At 43.1% G+C, this 17,338-nt stretch overlaps 1 protein-coding gene across 3 annotated transcripts in view; it reads left to right on the forward strand.

Moving 5' to 3' along the window:
* The window catches only part of eif4ba (eukaryotic translation initiation factor 4Ba), a 63,809-nt gene that overhangs the window by 36,339 nt on the left and 10,132 nt on the right, over window positions 1-17,338 (forward strand). The window contains exons 10-14 of one of the 3 annotated variants that reach the window (XM_060937969.1): window positions 1,002-1,090; window positions 1,213-1,435; window positions 1,811-1,854; window positions 15,094-15,181; window positions 15,584-15,656. In XM_060937969.1, coding sequence (XP_060793952.1) covers window positions 1,002-1,090; window positions 1,213-1,435; window positions 1,811-1,854; window positions 15,094-15,181; window positions 15,584-15,656 — 517 coding nt within the window. The remainder of the gene's footprint in view (window positions 1-1,001; window positions 1,091-1,212; window positions 1,436-1,810; window positions 1,855-15,093; window positions 15,182-15,583; window positions 15,657-17,338) is intronic. The other 2 variants (XM_060937970.1, XM_060937971.1) reach the window with 2 other exon arrangements.

The following is a 17,338-nucleotide window of genomic DNA, read 5'->3' on the forward strand; positions in this document are numbered from 1 at the left end:
TCCAATAAACAATAACATTTAATTGAATTGAAATTGACACTTGTGTTTCTGACTTCCCGTTTTTTAAAATCTCATTCCGACCACTAAGATCTCAATATTTTTCATCAAAACAACTACAGTTATATTCTAAAATAGTTATTGATTTCCATGAATCAGTTTGATTTGAAAAAAATAAGTAGGTAAAGCTATGAAAACTCACTTTGAAGTCTTCCGTGAAGCATAACATCAAAACTAGCTGATGGAAAATTTTGCTGAATACTTCATCAGAAACAGTGAGAGCTAGAGAGCATCCCTATAAAAGTTATCTGATTGATATTCACGAGTAATCCAGTCGGAAACCAATCAGAAGAGAGAGAGCCTGACCATTTTCTCGTGACTCAGAAAGCACTGGCAGTTTCCCGGCATCCTGCGAGCAGAGTTTTTACTCTGTTGTACCAAATTCAACTTGCCATTATTCTCAAAGTACTGAACAGATCTCAATGAGATAAATTTCTTTGGAACGCAGAGATTATAAGCTTTTTAATGATTGTATTCACGTTAGAAAATATTCAAGAGTTAAGCAATGACAGGTTTGGAAACTTAGATGAGCGTCTGCATGCGCAGTTTTCACAGCACGGCCAGCGAGCATCTGATACGCCTACAAATAAAGGCTTCTTGGATAATTTTGGAGCTAATCCCAGCTGACTTCAGTCTAGAGACAGGGTAAATAAATACAGACTGTAATCAGGTCGCCAATCTGTCGCAGGTCTAATACAGAGACAAACAGTCATTCACACTCATGGGCATTTTAGTGTAGCCAGTTGACCTATCCTGCATGGCTTTGGACCAGAGCAGTCAGGGGAACTCTGCACAGAAAGGCTCCAGTCAGTCGCAAGGTTTGAACCCAGGACCTTCTTGTTGTGAGATGACAGTGCTAACCAGTGCACCGCCATGCCACATATGAAAGTAATTAACTAGGGCAAAAAGTTTATTCAGTCCTCTTTTCTTTTCTACACATTCAGACATCCCAGTTGGCGAAGTGAGGACCAAGCAACAGAACGCTCACGAACAGGAAGCGAGTCGTCACAACCTGGAAACACCACGAGCAGAGGTTCGTCTTGGTTCATTATCATAATTAATCTAGTCATTTCTTCTTATTATTATCATTATTATTATTATTATTATTAGTAGTAGTAGTAGTATTTGAAAGGAAGCTCATTACTCCTATTGCAGGCTCAAGGCGCCGAGAAAGTGAGCGCTCTTTGGAGAACGAGGTTTTCAGCGGGCGTGATGATGAGCCACCCTCTCCAGGAAGCCAAGCCTCATCATCCAAACAGGATGCGCTTCCCCTGAAGGTGGTCCCAGCCCCGCCTCCTAAAGAGAATGCCTGGGCAAAGAGAAGTGCCATGAGCAGTGGCTCCACCGAGAACCAGGTGAAACCTGGTACTCCCAAAAGGTCAGAGTCCAAACACTCAACACTCATGCCTGAAATATACTGCCTCTCCCTCTCTGCTTCCAGAGAAAAGGCCTGAAACATTCCATGACCCATTTGTCACTCACTTGAAGTGCTAAGTTTATTAACATGCTGTAGCCATTTGGCAGTGTGTTTTCTCATTATTTGTTATTGCTAAATGATAGAAAAATAACAAACATTTAGTTAGCAAGCAAAAGCATTATACTTACCAAATAAAATAAGTAAATTAATTTGTGGTTATTTATGCCTTTTACTTTTGTTGGCATATTTCATGATACTTTTGAAAACTCATATTTCTAATGTTACTTGTCAGAGCATTGAGTTTGACTGCACTTATTTTGGCCTGTCTGATTTCAGCTCTACAAGCTCAGTTGATGAGAAAGTTCCTCAAAAAGGCAAAGGTAAGATCAAGAATTTGGAGCAAAATGGTTGAATCAACCATGAAAGAGCACAATTATGGATGATGATGTACATGAAATGGCCGTAACACCTGACCATCACAACCCATGTATGGGCCTTCCTCCAAAATGTTGCCACAGAGTTTGAGGCACATGATTGTATTGCTGGGTTTCAGTCATGTGACTTTTCTTAGCGATTTTACTGGAAGTGAAATAGCTGGTGGTCTAAAGGATGCCGTAGTGCAAACAACGAGCGATAACTTATCAGAGTATGCTCGTAATCTAGAAGCCACTGCTCGCTTTAAGCCTAGGTCACAACCGGACGTACGATTTTTTGGCCATGCAATTTTTGGCGTTTCCCAAATCGCTGCGTTTTTTTTTGTTCATGGAGAAAGACGCACGTTGGCCGTAAGTTTGTCTTGCAACCTGAAAAAAACGTAAGCGCCCGTAGAGTTTGTTTGACATGACAAAGAACCTCTGCGGCCAGTCTACGGCTCGAAAATCAGCATGTCACACGCGCACCCTCCGTGCGTTTCACGTGCAACCTCCGTGCGTTTCTTGCGTTTTTTGCATGTAGACCGAACGTAGGAGCACGTACGGCCGGTTGTGACTGAGGCTTTAGATATATTCAGAAGATTGCTATGTGCAATGGAATCGACCCCTACAGTCTGGGAAAGAAGGATTTGTCATACGATCTTGAAAACTACCCTTCAGTCGAGTTCCCCGACATCTCGAACTATCTGGTGTTGCAGACATCCTTCTACACCGCAAAACAGATGAAAGTGTGGAAGAGTATGGAGGCTTACAAATTTTCTGTATGTGGCTGAGTAAAGGACCTCGGTATCAAGTCGCTGCTGAATGAATCCTGTATTGTTTTTACCCATTTAAGTTTGTTTTTTGAAGCTTTTCGTTCATGTCTTTACAACGAAGCGCTGCAAGTTGAAGTGTAAAACAACAGTTGGCTTGATTCTCACTTGTGTTGGCTCTTATCTCTCAGCTAAATCATTCACAAAGATGATCAGAAACCCCTTTAAAGACCTGGATCTTAGTTACCGTATTTTCTGGACTATAAGCCGCTACTTTTTTCCTAGGTTTTGAACCATGCGGCTTATACAAAGGTGCGGCTATTCTGTGGATTTTTCTTCCACCGCTAGGGGCGCTCTAACCGGAAGTAGAATCAAAAATAAGATAGACGAAAAATCAATGCAAAGAAGAATTAGCAGATCTTTAGCAGATAGAACACGCACGACAAATTACTAACTGGTAATTATTTTCAAATCCAGCGAAGATGATTAAAGTGACTTGTGGTTTCAAACACAGGAGAAATGAAGGTAAATAAATACCGGTTATTTTCTCTTGGTTCTGTTCCGTTTTAATCAGCAAAGTTGCTGCCGTGTTAAAAGGCACTGTTCGGAAAGAATCTGTTCAGGTACATACATGTACATTTACAGTACAAAATCATTCTGTACATGCAGTAAATATCTAATTTTTCAACATAGATATCTGCGGCTTATAGCCCGGTGCGGCTTGTATATCTTTTTTTAAATTTTTTTTTAAAAATAGAGCGGATGCGGCTTATATACAGGTGCGCTCTATAGTCCAGAAAATACGGTAAACAAGACGGAGAAGTGATCACGGCGCATTGTAACTGTACGGCTGGGGAAGAATTTTGTCGCGACCTTCATGCATATGGACTTTGTGAGGAGTAAACAAAGAAACAGCTGGGGACTTCAGCGCTTCGTGACTAAAAGAAGTACCATAAAATAACCACACACAGCAAGAAAAGTACTTGGAAAACACTAAGGACATAGCTGAGAGGGAGATACAAACCTTTCACCAAGTGATCACTGCAAACTCGAGCATGCTTCGACTCGGCTCCCTTTGATTTCAGTGAGAGGTTCAAAAGCCACCTTTCTCGACGTCTTTTTTGTGAAATCCTGTGTTCGTTCACCCTTTTTTAATAGTTCACGGGGAACCCTGAAGAAACTTTTATCAGTTTCACGGTTTGATCGATTCGAGCAACGCAAGTGTAAGGCATTTTTCATGCAAGCAATGCACCTTCTCCGTACAAACGCTTTGTCAGCTGAGCTTTGGTAGACCACCAGCTAAAGTTTTGAATAACTAATGAGGCGGATGTGACGTCACGTGAAACCCAGCAATAGAACGCCTTTGTATGCTGTAGCATTACAGTTTCCCGTCACTGGAACTAAAGAGCCATGAAGACATGGTTTGCCAAACTTGGAGTGGAAGAACTCAAGTGGCCGGCTCAGAGCCCACTGAACACCTTTGGGATGGACTGGAACTCTGACTGCACCCCAGACCTACTTGCCTGACCTCACTAATGCTCTTGTGGCTGAATGATCACAAATCCCCACAGACACAAATCAAACACTTTCCCAGAAGATTAGAGGCTATTATAACAGCAAAGGGGGATTACAGCTGGAATGGGATGTGCACATACAGCTTTGGAAAAAAAAACATGAGACCACTTTGAATAGTGCTCACTATTAAAAGTGGCCTCTTAATTTTTGTTTCCGTAACTGTATGGGTGTGATGATCAGGTGTCTACAACCTTTTGGCCATATAGTATATCACATGTATCCTGTTGTTTATGCATTGGTTATGCATTGGATAAATGATTTGCTAAGCTCCTTAAATTTTTTCCAGTTAAAAATAGTAAAAAGACCATCTTTATTGGCATTACACATACTGTATACATATGTACAGTAGAATGTAGAGCTATTTCTGTGCATATGCATGGTCTTCCACCCCCAAAGATATTAAGGAGAAAGCTGATTACATGAGCAGCTATTTCATAGCTACAGACTCTCCCTCTGTTTTGCAACATTTTGGACCCTTGAGCAGCTTTATCTCATCTCATTATCTCTAGCCGCTTTATCCTGTTCTACAGGGTCGCAGGCAAGCTGGAGTCTATCCCAGCTGACTACGGGCGAGAGGCGGGGTACACCCTGGACAAGTCGCCAGGTCATCGCAGGGCTGACACAGAGACAAACAACCATTCACACTCACATTCACACCTACGGTCAATTTATGCCGCTTTTCCACTACCAACGCGGCTGAGTCGGGCTGAGCCGAGCTGAGCGGGGCTGTTAGGGTTGCATTTCGACTACAACCACGCTGGAAGTGGGTGGACACATTGGGTGGAGTTAGCGAAAGTGGGTGGACGTCACGTGATGTCGTTAGGCGGCGCAAACAGTGACATCAGTGATCTTTTAAGCAGTAGTCTCACGACCCGGATAGTAAACAATAAACATGGAGGACATGGAGTCGTTAGTGTTGCTGGTCTTGGTGCTGTGGCTTGTTGTCACCGACAACGCCAACAGATACTGGCAAGAGCGTATAGATGAGGCGAGGCGCATAAGGCTTCAGAAATTCTCGTAATTCGTAATTCTTCTTCTTCCGGGTTTACGGTGTTTACAGATCCCAGCGTGCTCGCGGGGCGTGTGTGGGCATGTGAGGACACTCCTCCTCACCAATCAGTGCACAGGGGAGTGTCTCCTCACGCCCCCAGCCCCACTCGGCTCGGTTTGGCTCGCTTCAGCCCCACTCCAAAACCGTGCGAGTTTTGGGTGCTAAGCAGGGCTGAAGCGAGCTGAGTCGTGCTGCTCTGAGATAGTCGAAACGCGAGCCGTGTCGGGCTGAAGTGAGCTGAAAAAGGGTAGTGGAAAAGGGCCAATAGAGTCACCAGTTAACCTAACCTGCATGTCTTTGGGGGAAACCGGAGCACCCGGAGGAAACCCACGTGGACATGGGGAGAACATGCAAACTCCACACAGAAAGGCCCTCGCCAGCCACGGGGCTCGAACCCAGGACCTTCTTGTTGTGAGGCAACAGCGCTAACCACTACACCACCGTGCCGCCTGCAGCTTTATTTAAAAAAAAAAAAAGGCTAGACAATCTAGTTACTTAGAGCAGATGTTAACGACTATCCTATGTTTGATATGTCAATGTTATCGACTATTCTATGTCAGTTTATATCCTATAGCAGTTTGCATCACAGCTTCTGGTTATATGAATTGAGAGAGCAGTTTCAGTCGAATCACTAGTGTGTAAAATCCCAAGGACCTGTGATCACCATTGTTTGTCCCACTCACATGCAATGCTGGGTTTCGTTTTAAGGTGCAAAAGTTCACTTCCACCATTCACACGTGCAGTTACTATGGGAGAGGCATTGTTCACATACTCGCTCGCATATACATAAGGTTTTCATCTCGAGGATGAAAATCAGGGGCAAAACAGCATACAAGTTTAACTGTAATGTTGGATGATTTCATGTGCTGCGATGTTAAACAGACTGTAAAACTGTCTTTAAAACGTTCTGCCATTGGTGTGATTGCTGTCATGATCGGTGTCTCAACTCAAAAACCCTCACTGTACATTCAAAAATCTTTACTAATCTAGAAAATCCAGAAGACTGGTACTAAAAACAGACCTTTTGGTAGGTTTAAAGGGTTTTTAAAATTACTATCACGAACTGGAATAGAGAAGGATTTCGGGAGTCATTTGTGATAGGAAAGTCCCAGCAAAAGTGAAAGGTAAGATGTATAAGACAGTAGTGAGACCAGCTGTGATGTATGGATTGGAGACCGTACCCTTAACGAAGGGACAGGAGGCAAAGTTGGAGGTGGCGGAGTTGAGGAAGTTAAAGTTTGCGATGGGAGTGACAAGGTTGGACAGGATAAGGAACGAGCACATCAGAGGGACAGCACATGTGGAGAGCTTGGGAATGAAGCTAAGAGAGATGAGACTGAGATGGTATGGGCACATCCTGAGAAGAGATGCAGAGCATGTTGGAAGGAGAATGTTGAGGATGGAGCTGCCAGGCAAATGAAAACGAGGAAGGCCAAAGAGGAGATACATGGATATGGTGAGAGAGGAAATGAAAGTGGCAGGTGTGGTAGAGAAGGATGCGGAAGACAGGGAGCAATGGAGACAAAAGATCTGCTGTGACGACCCCTAATCGGGAGCAGCCAGAAGAAGAAGAAAGAAGATCACAAACTGTAATAGGAAAAGCAGTTAGCGTTAATAATCAGTAACAGTCTAGAATAGTACATAAATGTGATTTGAGACATGGTGTTAGTTTGTGCTACACCGCCTCTACTATTTATGTTGGTATTGCATCATATAGAAAGTGTTGCATTAATTTGTGAGGATGTGCACAGACGATGCACCATAAAACCAGAAGACACGCGCAGCATATGTGTTTTTAACAGCAAGTATAAATCAGCTCTTAAACTCTCTTCTTGGCTACATTTGCAAATAATAAAAGTGAGTTATTCTAGCTGCTACTCTTTTCCTTCATATCTATTTCCCAATGACTCATTACCGCAGCTTCTTTTTGTCACCGTTCTTGATAGAAATGATAGTTTTTTGTATGTAAATTGTCGGCTTGTAAATATGTTAATAATGTAGTTCTTTGTGGTGCTATGACCAAAGGTGACTTCTTTCTGTTACATTACATTACATGGCCTTTAGCAGAAGCTCTTATCCCGAGCGATGTAAATAAATCAATCTATTGTTTTTCTCTTCTGATAATACTATTCTAAAGGTCTTCAGAAAATCTAAGTATCAAAGTCTAATAAGAAATTGAAGTCTAATAAGCTTTTAATAATATAACAATAGGTTATATTGTGGTATATTGGGATCTGCTTTATTGTCCACTTTTATCGGTTTATTCTCCGGTAGCAGGAGTGAGGTACTGTATCTCCATTGTAGCCGCGGGGTCTTAAAAGTCTTAAAAAAGTCTTAAATTTAATATTCCAAAATTAAGGCCTTAAAAAGTCTTAAATTGCTTTGCCCAAGTCTTAATTTTTTAAACAAAGGTCTTAAATTTACTCATACTATTCTACAATGTGAAAACGTGGGTTTTGCGTAACATCAGTGAATTTCTTGGAGTACGCGCAAAGAAAGAAACAATATTGATACATTTTCACGCCGGCGCAATCGTTGGAGTCCGTGGTGGAGAGGAGACTCCGTGAATCGCAGCATGGGGAAGTGTCATTTTAATCAGCAGTGGCTTTCAGATGAAAGATATCGTGATTGGGTGAGGGAGGTTCCTGGAAGCGACATTGAAGCAAGATGCTGTGTTTGTCGAAAGACCTTCAAGTTGTCCACTATAGGTCATTTTGCTTTAGAGTCTCACATGAAGAGCTCAAAGCACATTGCATCTGCCCTCCACCGCCACCAGCCCATCGTTCAGGTCTGCACAGTTCAATCTCCGAATGCACCTGGAGTTGGCACTAGCACCACTGTCGAACGTCAGCAGCATCAGCCAAACCAGACATCATTGGCAAGGCTAGCAACAACACAAGGGCTGAGCAGTGGCATGATGGGTGTCGGTGGAACCCCAACACTTCGGGCAGAGGTGCTCTGGATTTTAAAAACAATTACGGAACACCACTCGTACAGCTCGAATGAGGGCTCGAACTCTTTAAGGCTATGTTCCCAGACTCGGAAGTCGCTACAACATTCTCCTGTGGAAAAAACAAAATGCCTTACATAACAAAATTCGGTCTTGCTTGTCTTGAATGTGAAGATTTGACAAGCAATGCACATAATGACTTAAGTATATAACTTTTATAATAAAAGTATTTTTACTTGAAACATTTGTCATTATTGGGAATTTGATCTGGTGTTCTACGACCGCATAATGGGTGCGATGTAGGTCTTAATTCTCATTTAAGTGGTCTTAAAAAGGTCTTATATTTATGGTGGTCAAACCTGGGGAAACCCTGATCTCACTATGGGACACACTCCCTCTTACTGTCCCCTCAAAGCAATACTCATGTTAAGTGTGAAACAATGTTATCTATTCAGTCTTGATAACCCACCTCTTCTTCACTCTACAGAAAGAGGGTGGTCTGGTAAAAATTTCACTCATAAGAAAACTGGAATTACATTCATTACGAAAAGTTCTCTTTCAAGAGCATTTCAGTATTTCACTTTGGCATATTGTGACTCCTGAATTGGCAGCCTTACATCAAAGGGCAATGCCAAATGTAATGACCAGCTTGCTGCTAGTGGTAAATGCAGGATTGGATTTCAATAAAAAAAAAAAATTAGCTTCACCCCACAGAAATTGCATACATAATGCAAAGCATGGATATGGCTAACACACTTTGCAGACTCCATTTTTAGAGAAATTACCTTGGGATCTACTTGATCCAGAGGTGCAAGAAGGGGATGAGAAAATACAGTACCAATCAAAAGTTTGGACATACCTTCCAATTCAATGGTTTTCCTTTATTTTTATTAATTAAAAGACACTTCATATCGTCAACTAATGATGGATGTTGTTTCTCTTTACTTAGTCGAGCGGTTCTTGGCGTAATATGGCTTACTACAGTTGTGGAATAGGGCTATTTACTGTATTTTTATGATTTACCATTTCCTGTTTGATTTCAAACACATTAAGAAGACAAGAAATTGCACTAATTAACTTTTGACGAGGCACGCCTGTTAATTGAAAAGCATTCCAGGTGACGACCTCATGAGGCTGGTGAAGATAATGCCAATAGTGTGCAGAACATCGTCAAGGTAAATGGTAGCTACTTTGAAGAATCTAAATTTGAAAAATATTTTGTTTTTTGAACACATTTTTGTTTACCATATAACAATTCCATATATGTTCCATATGTTATTTCATAGTTGTGATGTCTTCAGTATTGTTCTACAGTGTAGAAAATAGTCTAAATAAAGAAAAACCTATGAATGAGAAGGGGTGTCCAAACTTTTGACTGGCACCGTAGTGAGCAGCCCATAGTTAAATCCCACGGATCATTCAAGGTTTTTTGACACTTCTTTGAGTTGAAGTGCCCCTCTGTCATGTTCAAAAAAACCTTCACTGGCAAGCCAAAATGCCATCCAGGTATAATTTAATGGTAGAGAATGCATTCCATTATGATTACTTTTCTGGTCAGGACTGTTGCTATTGCTGATTCCGTCCATTTTTTAAAATACCCATAAGCATCAATGTCCTATACTTTCTTAAGTATCTGTTCAGTGTGCACAGATCTAATATCAGTGGTATACCTCCTTCTTACTTTGGGACGAAACAACCTTGAGTAAAGGCCAGGTTGGCTCTCATCAACAAATATTGGTCTTATTGATTGTTCTTTTACAAGAAGAAATAATTTCTCAGAAACTCTTGGTTACAGCCCAACATTGAATTTTCTGTTCGTGAGCATTTCAGCAGTATTGGGGTCTTGTGGCTCGACTTGAACCTGCACTGTGGGCTGCACTGAACTGCATCTCATAATGTTATTTGGGAGTGTGTGGGTCATCACACACATGAACTTTGCACTTTCTTTATAAAAGCATTTTTCTTTTCTAATTGGCACTTTGCGAGTTTGGTTGCAGACTCTGGCTCGGACACATAGCACGAAAGGTTTTTATTGAAGGGAACCACTGCTGTGTGTTTATGAGATTCAGCTGGGGCTCTAACTGATTTTGTGCAGTTGATGGGGTCATGTACTGTGGACACCAACATGTGACCCAGATATGTTGCAGCACAAAACACAAACCAGCTGAGGAAATGTGCTCAATATCTTAGTTCCACAAACAAACGTCTTGACCTGTCGTTCCTGGGTGAGGGAGGGTTCTTCTGGTGACTTTTTTTTTTTTAACACGGTATAATGTGATAGCTCAGTGGTTAAAGTTTTGAACTACTGATCAGTGCCGAGTTTTCCGAAAGCATCGTAGCGCAAAGGTCATTGCTAAATGGTAGCACGAGCAGCACAATGAACACTCTCTCTCTTAGTTAAGATGCTCTTAGCATTAAGAGGCTTTTGGGAAACCCAGCACAGATCATGAGTTCAAATACCAGCACTGCCAAGCTGCCACCACTGAGCCCTTGAACAAGGCCCTTTATACCCGACTGCTCAGTTGTATAAATGAGATAAATGTAAGTTGTTCTGCATAAGTGCATCTGCTAAATGATGTAAATATAGCTAGTCGGCTAATACTAGTTTTTGAAGACAGGCAAAAGCAGAGAATATTCTCTGTGAGATGAGTAAGATACTGAAACAAATGCTTGAAAGAGAACAAATGTTAAACACAAGATATTAAAAAAGAGAATATCTTGTGTATTTACAGTATGTATAGAATGTATAGATTTCACTGGACAGTATACAGTGGTGCTTGAAAGTTTGTGAACCCTTTAGAATTTTCTATATTTCTGCATAAATATGATCTAAAACATCATCAGATTTTCACACAAGTCCTAAAAGTAGATAAAGAGAACCCAGGTAAACAAATGAGACAAAAATATTATACTTGGTCATTTATTTATTGAGGAAAATGATCCAATATTACATATCTGTGAGTGGCAAAAGCATGTGAACCTTTGCTTTCAGTATCTGGTGTGACCCCCTTGTACAGCAATAACTGCAACTAAACGTTTCCGGTAACTGTTGATCAGTCCTGCACACCGGCTTGGAGGAATTTTAGCCCGTTCCTCCGTACAGAACAGCTTCAACTCTGGGATGTTGGTGGGTTTCCTCACATGAACTGCCTGCTTCAGGTCCTTTCACAACATTTCGATTAGATTAAGGTCAGGACTTTGACTTGCCCATTCCAAAACATTAACTTTATTCTTCTTTAACCATTCTTTGGTAGAACGACTTGTGTGCTTCGGGTCGTTGTCTTGCTGCATGACCCACCTTCTCTTGAGATTCAGTTCATGGACAGATGTCCTGAAAATTTCCTTAAGAATTTGCTGCTATAATTCAGAATTCATTGTTCCATCAATGATGGTAAGCCGTTCTGGCCCAGATGCAGCAAAACAGGCCCAAACCATGATACTACCACCACCATGTTTCACAGATGGGATAAGGTTCTTATGCTGGAATGCAGTGTTTTTTCCTTTCTCCAAACATAACGCTTCTCATTTAAACCAAAAAGTTCTATTTTGGTCTCATCTGTCCACAAAACATTTTTCCAATAGCCTTCTGGCTTGTCCACGTGATCTTTAGCAAACTGCAGACGAGCAGCAATGTTCTTTTTGGAGAGCAGTGGCTTTCTCCTTGCAGCCTTGCCATGCACACCATTGTTGTTCAGGTGTTCTCCTGATGGTGGACTCATGAACATTAGCCAATGTGAGAGAGGCCTTCAGGTGCTTAGAAGTTACCCTGGGGTCCTTTGTGACCTCGCCGACTATTACATGCCTTGCTCTTGGAGTGATCTTTGTTGGTCGACCATTCCTGGGGAGGGTAACAACGGTCTTAAATTTCCTCCATTTGTACACAATCTGTCTGACTGTGGATTGGTGGAGTCCAAACTCTTTAGAGATGGTTTTGTAACCTTTTCCAGCCTGACGAGCATCAACAACGCTTTTTCTGAGGTCCTCAGAAATCTCCTTTGTTCGTGCCATGATACACTTATACAAACATGTGTTGTGAAGATCAGACCTTGATAGATCCCTGTTCTTTAAATAAAACAGGATGCCCACTCACACCTGATTATCATCCCATTGATTGAAAACACCTTACTCTAATTTCACCTTCAAATTAACTGCTATGACATCACGGACTGGGATGTGCTGCTTAGCCCACACTGTGAGGACATAGAGGGGCTGACACACTGTCTGACGGATTACCTCAACTTCTGCGCAGACGTGGTCTCCCCTGCTAAGACTGTACGGTGTTACCCTAATAACAAGCCATGGGTAACACAGGAAGTCAAAGCTGTCCTCAACAGGAAGAAGGCCACCTTCAGCAGCAGGGATAGGGAAGCAATGAAAGCAGCACAGCAGAACGCTGCGTGAGGGAAGGTAAGGACAGCTACAGGAGAAAGGTGGAACAGAAGCTGAAGGAGAACAGCATGAGGGAGGTCTGGGAAGGTGTGAAAACCATCACAGGCCACAATACAAAGACTAGAGTCGTTGAAGGGACAGTGGAGAGGGCGAACGAGTTGAATGACTTCTTCAACCGGTTCAACCAGCCCACGTCCCCCCCCCACCCTCCCCCTCACTGCAGCCATCTCTCCTTCTTCCCTCAACACACCTCCCCCCAGTCATCACAGCAGCCCCCTCCTCCCCCACCTCAACACAGACTCCTTCATGCATTACTGCAGACCAGGTCAGAGGTCAACTGAGGAAGCTTCACCCCAGGAAGGCAGCAGGCCCGGACAAGGTGTGTCCCCGACTACTGAAGACCTGTGCTGCTGAACTGGGTGAACCACTCCAACGCATCTTCAACCTCAGCTTGCAGCTGGGGAGAGTGCCCACCCTCTGGAAGACATCATGTATCGTTCCAGTTCCCAAAAAGAATCGGCTCAGCGAGCTGAACTACTTCCGACCGGTGGCACTCACTTCACATCTGATGAAGACGTTGGAGCGGCTCTTCCTCAGCCTCCTCAGACCCCAGGTACAACATGCCCAGGACTGTCTGCAGTTTGCGTACCGGGCAGGTGTTGGTGTGGAAGACGCCATCCTCTACCTGCTGCACCGAGCCAACTCGCATTTGGATAAGGGAAATGGCACAGTGAGGATCCTCTTCTTGGACTTCTCGAGTGCCTTCAACACCATCCAGCCCCTTTTGCTTCAGGACAAACTGAACGGGATGCGAGTGGAACCCTGCCTGGTCACCTGGATCTCCAGCTACCTCACTGACAGACCGCAGTATGTCAGGCTGAAGGACATCACGTCTGACACTGTGATTAGCAGTACCGGAGCACCCCAGGGCACGGTGCTGGCCCCTCTTCTCTTCACCCTGTACACCGCAGACTTTTGCTGCAATTCAGAGCTGTGTCACATTCAGAAGTTTACCGATGACACAGCCATCATTGGGTGTATCAGTGACAACAGAGAGGAGGAGTATAGGAGCCTGGTGAGGGACTTTGCTGTGTGGTGCAAAAGGAACCATCTGCAGCTCAACACTCCGAAGACCAAGGAGCTGGTCACTGACTTTGGGAGGTCCAGACCAAGGTCACGACCAGTTCTGATCGAGGGAGTCGAGGTGGAGGCTGTGGATTCCTACAAGTACCTCGGGCTGTGGCTGGACAGCAAGCTGGACTGGACTTACAACACCAATCACTTATACAGGAAGGGACAGAGCAGGCTATACTTCCTTAGGAGGCTGCGGTCCTTTAACATCTGCAGGAAACTCCTGTGGATGTTCTATCAGTCTGTGGTCGCCAGTGTCCTGTTTTACACCATGGTGTGCTGGGGGGCAGCACATCCAAGGAGGACACATCCAGGCTGGACAAACTGATCAGGCGGGCCGGCTCTGTGGTCGGCATGAAGCTGGACTCTCTGGTGACGGTGGCAGAGAAGAGGTCTATGGACAAACTATTGAACATCATGGACGATGCCAGTCACCCTCTGCACACCGGTTGCCAGAGGAGCCTGTTCAGTGACAGAATGCTCCTTCCCAAGTGCAGGACGAACAGACTCAAAAACTCCTTTGTCCCTCATGCCATCAGACTGTACAACTCCTCTCTGGGGGGGGGGGGTAACAGGAGGAGAGAGGATGGGAAGGAGCAGTAGCCTAGCCTACCAATAAGCAATACCGGACAATGTGCAATATAATGTGCAATACAAAGTGCAATATCTCTCCTGCTGCCCCCCCTCCCCTTTTTCCTTTTTTTCCCCTCCTCTCTCTCCCCCTTCCTCTCTTCCCCATATATTATTCTTTTTATATTTGTATATGTAAATACTTAATTTATTTTAATTTATCTATAAGTTTTTCTCTATTTCTTTTCTCTGTTTATCTGTAATGATGCTGCTGGAATCTTAATTTCCCTGAGGGAACCCACCCAAAGGGATCAGTAAAGTTTTATCTAATCTAATCCTAGAGGTTCACATACTTTTGCCACTCACAGATATGTAATATTGGATCATTTTCCTCAATAAATAAATGACCAAGTATAACATTTTTGTCTCATTTGTTTAACTGGGTTCTATTTATCTACTTTTAGGACTTGTGTGAAAATCTGATTATGTTTTAGGTCATATTTATGCAGAAATATAGAAAATTCTAAAGGGTTCACAAACTTTCAAGCACCACTGTAGGTATGTATCACAGTATGTACAGAACATTAAGACATTACCACAAGTTGAAGAGAAATTGCACTTGACTGAATATTACCTGCTATATCTTTGTATTGTTGCGTTCCAGTAGTAGCAGTATAATATTAGTACTAAGATATTAGTGCAGCCCTCTACTGGGGAACGGCTTAACTGTCTAACTGCACGTTGTCTATACATGCAAACTCTCCTTGCAGATGAGAACAGGGGAGATGGTCCACGTCGGGGCCGTGGGGGGGCTACAGCTCCAGCAACAGGGAGAGACCGGCGCAAGGAAACAGACAGGTTAGCCTCTACTGAGTAGAATTTTAGTCATGGGACAAGCAGAACTAGAGGCCATTTGCAGCTACCCTTACATCTCAAATGAATACTTACAAAATTGTTCCCTTGTGGCCTTAGAGTTCCATGCCGTATAATTTTATATCCACATTACCAGCACTATCTAATTGTTCTGCATCATGTGCTGCATCTGAGCCCTAGTTTCTTAACTTAAAAAGCGTGAATCTCTGGGGATCTTTGGATTGTATATGAAATGGTTCATTCCTGACATACACTGAAAAACCCAGCTTTCAGTATGTTAAGTAAAACCCTCAAGAAAAAAGTTAGAAGTCTTTAGCCTTCAGACTAAGTGTGGCTTTACATGCATGCCAGAGACTGCTGTTTCAGTCTGTTCTACGTTGCTTGTAGAAAGGACATCAGAAGAGAGCGAGATCTCAGACCAGCACCAGGGCCAAAGAAATATGAGGAATCTCCCAGTCCTGTGAGTGACAGAGCTCTAAGGCACTTTCTCTGGGTGTGACCTCCTGTCCATTGACCTTATATATTTTTGCCTCTGGGTGTGCCTGTCTTTGTCCAAATATTCTCAAATGGATAGCTGCTGTGTGATTATAGTTTGTGTTTATCATGTTTATTCAGTAAGAAGTAGAGAGGTGGCCATAATTACAGTATGTGTGTTCTGTCCATCAATATTTCACAACTTATTGCAACATTGAGTCTTGAAAATGTAAACTATACAAACGAAACCCAATTAGTTTGAATTGTTAACTTGTTGCCTGGTCCCAATTTATTTGCTTTTGTGAAAAACTCTTGTAAAAGAAAGAGGGTGTGCTTTAGGTAGGAGATTAGGCACGAATGTCACTAATTCATATAACATCCATTATCTGTAGCCGCTTATCCTGTACAGGGTCGCAGGCAAGCTGGAGCCTATCGCAGCTGACTATGGGCGAGAGGCGAGGTACATCCTGGACAAGTCGCCAGGTCATCGTACGGCTGACACACAGAGACAAACAACCATTCACACTCACATTCACACCTACGGTCAATTTAGAGCCACCAGTTAACCTAACCTGGACTGTGGGGGAAACCGGAGCACACGGAGGAAACCCACGCAGACACAGGGAGAACATGCAAACTCCGCACAGAAAGGCCCTCGTTGGCTGTTGGGCTCAAACCCAGGACTTTCTTGCTGTGAGACGACAGTGCTAACCACTACACCACCATGCTGCCCTTCATATAACGTGTGGTTATGTTTTAGAGTAAAAAGTGGCAGATGTTTTCCCTTGAACATTATTAAGTCAAATGAATTTGAAAAAGCTGAATCTGCTACTTCATGTCAGCAGTCGATTAATGTTCATAGTTGAGCTCTCAAAACAAAACCCCATGATCTGTCCAAAATTTTTCCGTTCCAGAACATACAAAATACTGTTTGTTTATCAATTCAAATTATTATGCTCATTGGCCACTATTAGGAAAACCAATACTGGAAACCAATACCAATATTTGGAAAGGCCTCCCTTTGCTGTCAGAACAGCCTTGATTCTTTGTGGCATGGATTCCCAGAGGGTTTGGACACATTCCTTTGAGATTCTGATCCCTGTTGACACCATTACATCACATAATTGCTGCAGATTTGGGAGCTCCATATTCATGCTTCATATCTGCCATTATACCACGTCCCAACAGTGCTCCATTAGATTCTGATCTGGTGATTGGGAAGTACACTGAAGTCATCATGTGTACTGAGCCAGTTTGAGATAACTTGTACTTTCTTACATGGGGCCTTATCAGGCTGGAAGTAGCCATTTTTAGATGGTTAAGTTGTGGCCATAAAAGGATGCATGTGGTGAGCAGCAATCATCAGATAGATAGGTGCTGCAGCATTTAAGCAGTGCTGGGTAGTAGTAAGGGTTCCAATTTGTGGCAAGAAAACACTCCCCACACCATCCACCACCACCACCAGCCTGTTGACACAAGACAGGTTGGGCAAGAATCCATTGATTCATGCTGTTGACCCTAAATTACAAACCTACTATCTGCCTGTCACTGCAGAAACAAAGATTCATCAGAACAGTTGATGTTTTTCCAAGCCGGTTGTCCAGTTTCGGGAGTCTGTGCCCACTGTAGCCTCAGATTCCTGTTCTTGGCTCATGGGAGTGGAACCCA

Source organism: Neoarius graeffei, chromosome 13, assembly GCF_027579695.1.
Source record: "Neoarius graeffei isolate fNeoGra1 chromosome 13, fNeoGra1.pri, whole genome shotgun sequence".
NCBI lineage: Eukaryota > Metazoa > Chordata > Actinopteri > Siluriformes > Ariidae > Neoarius > Neoarius graeffei.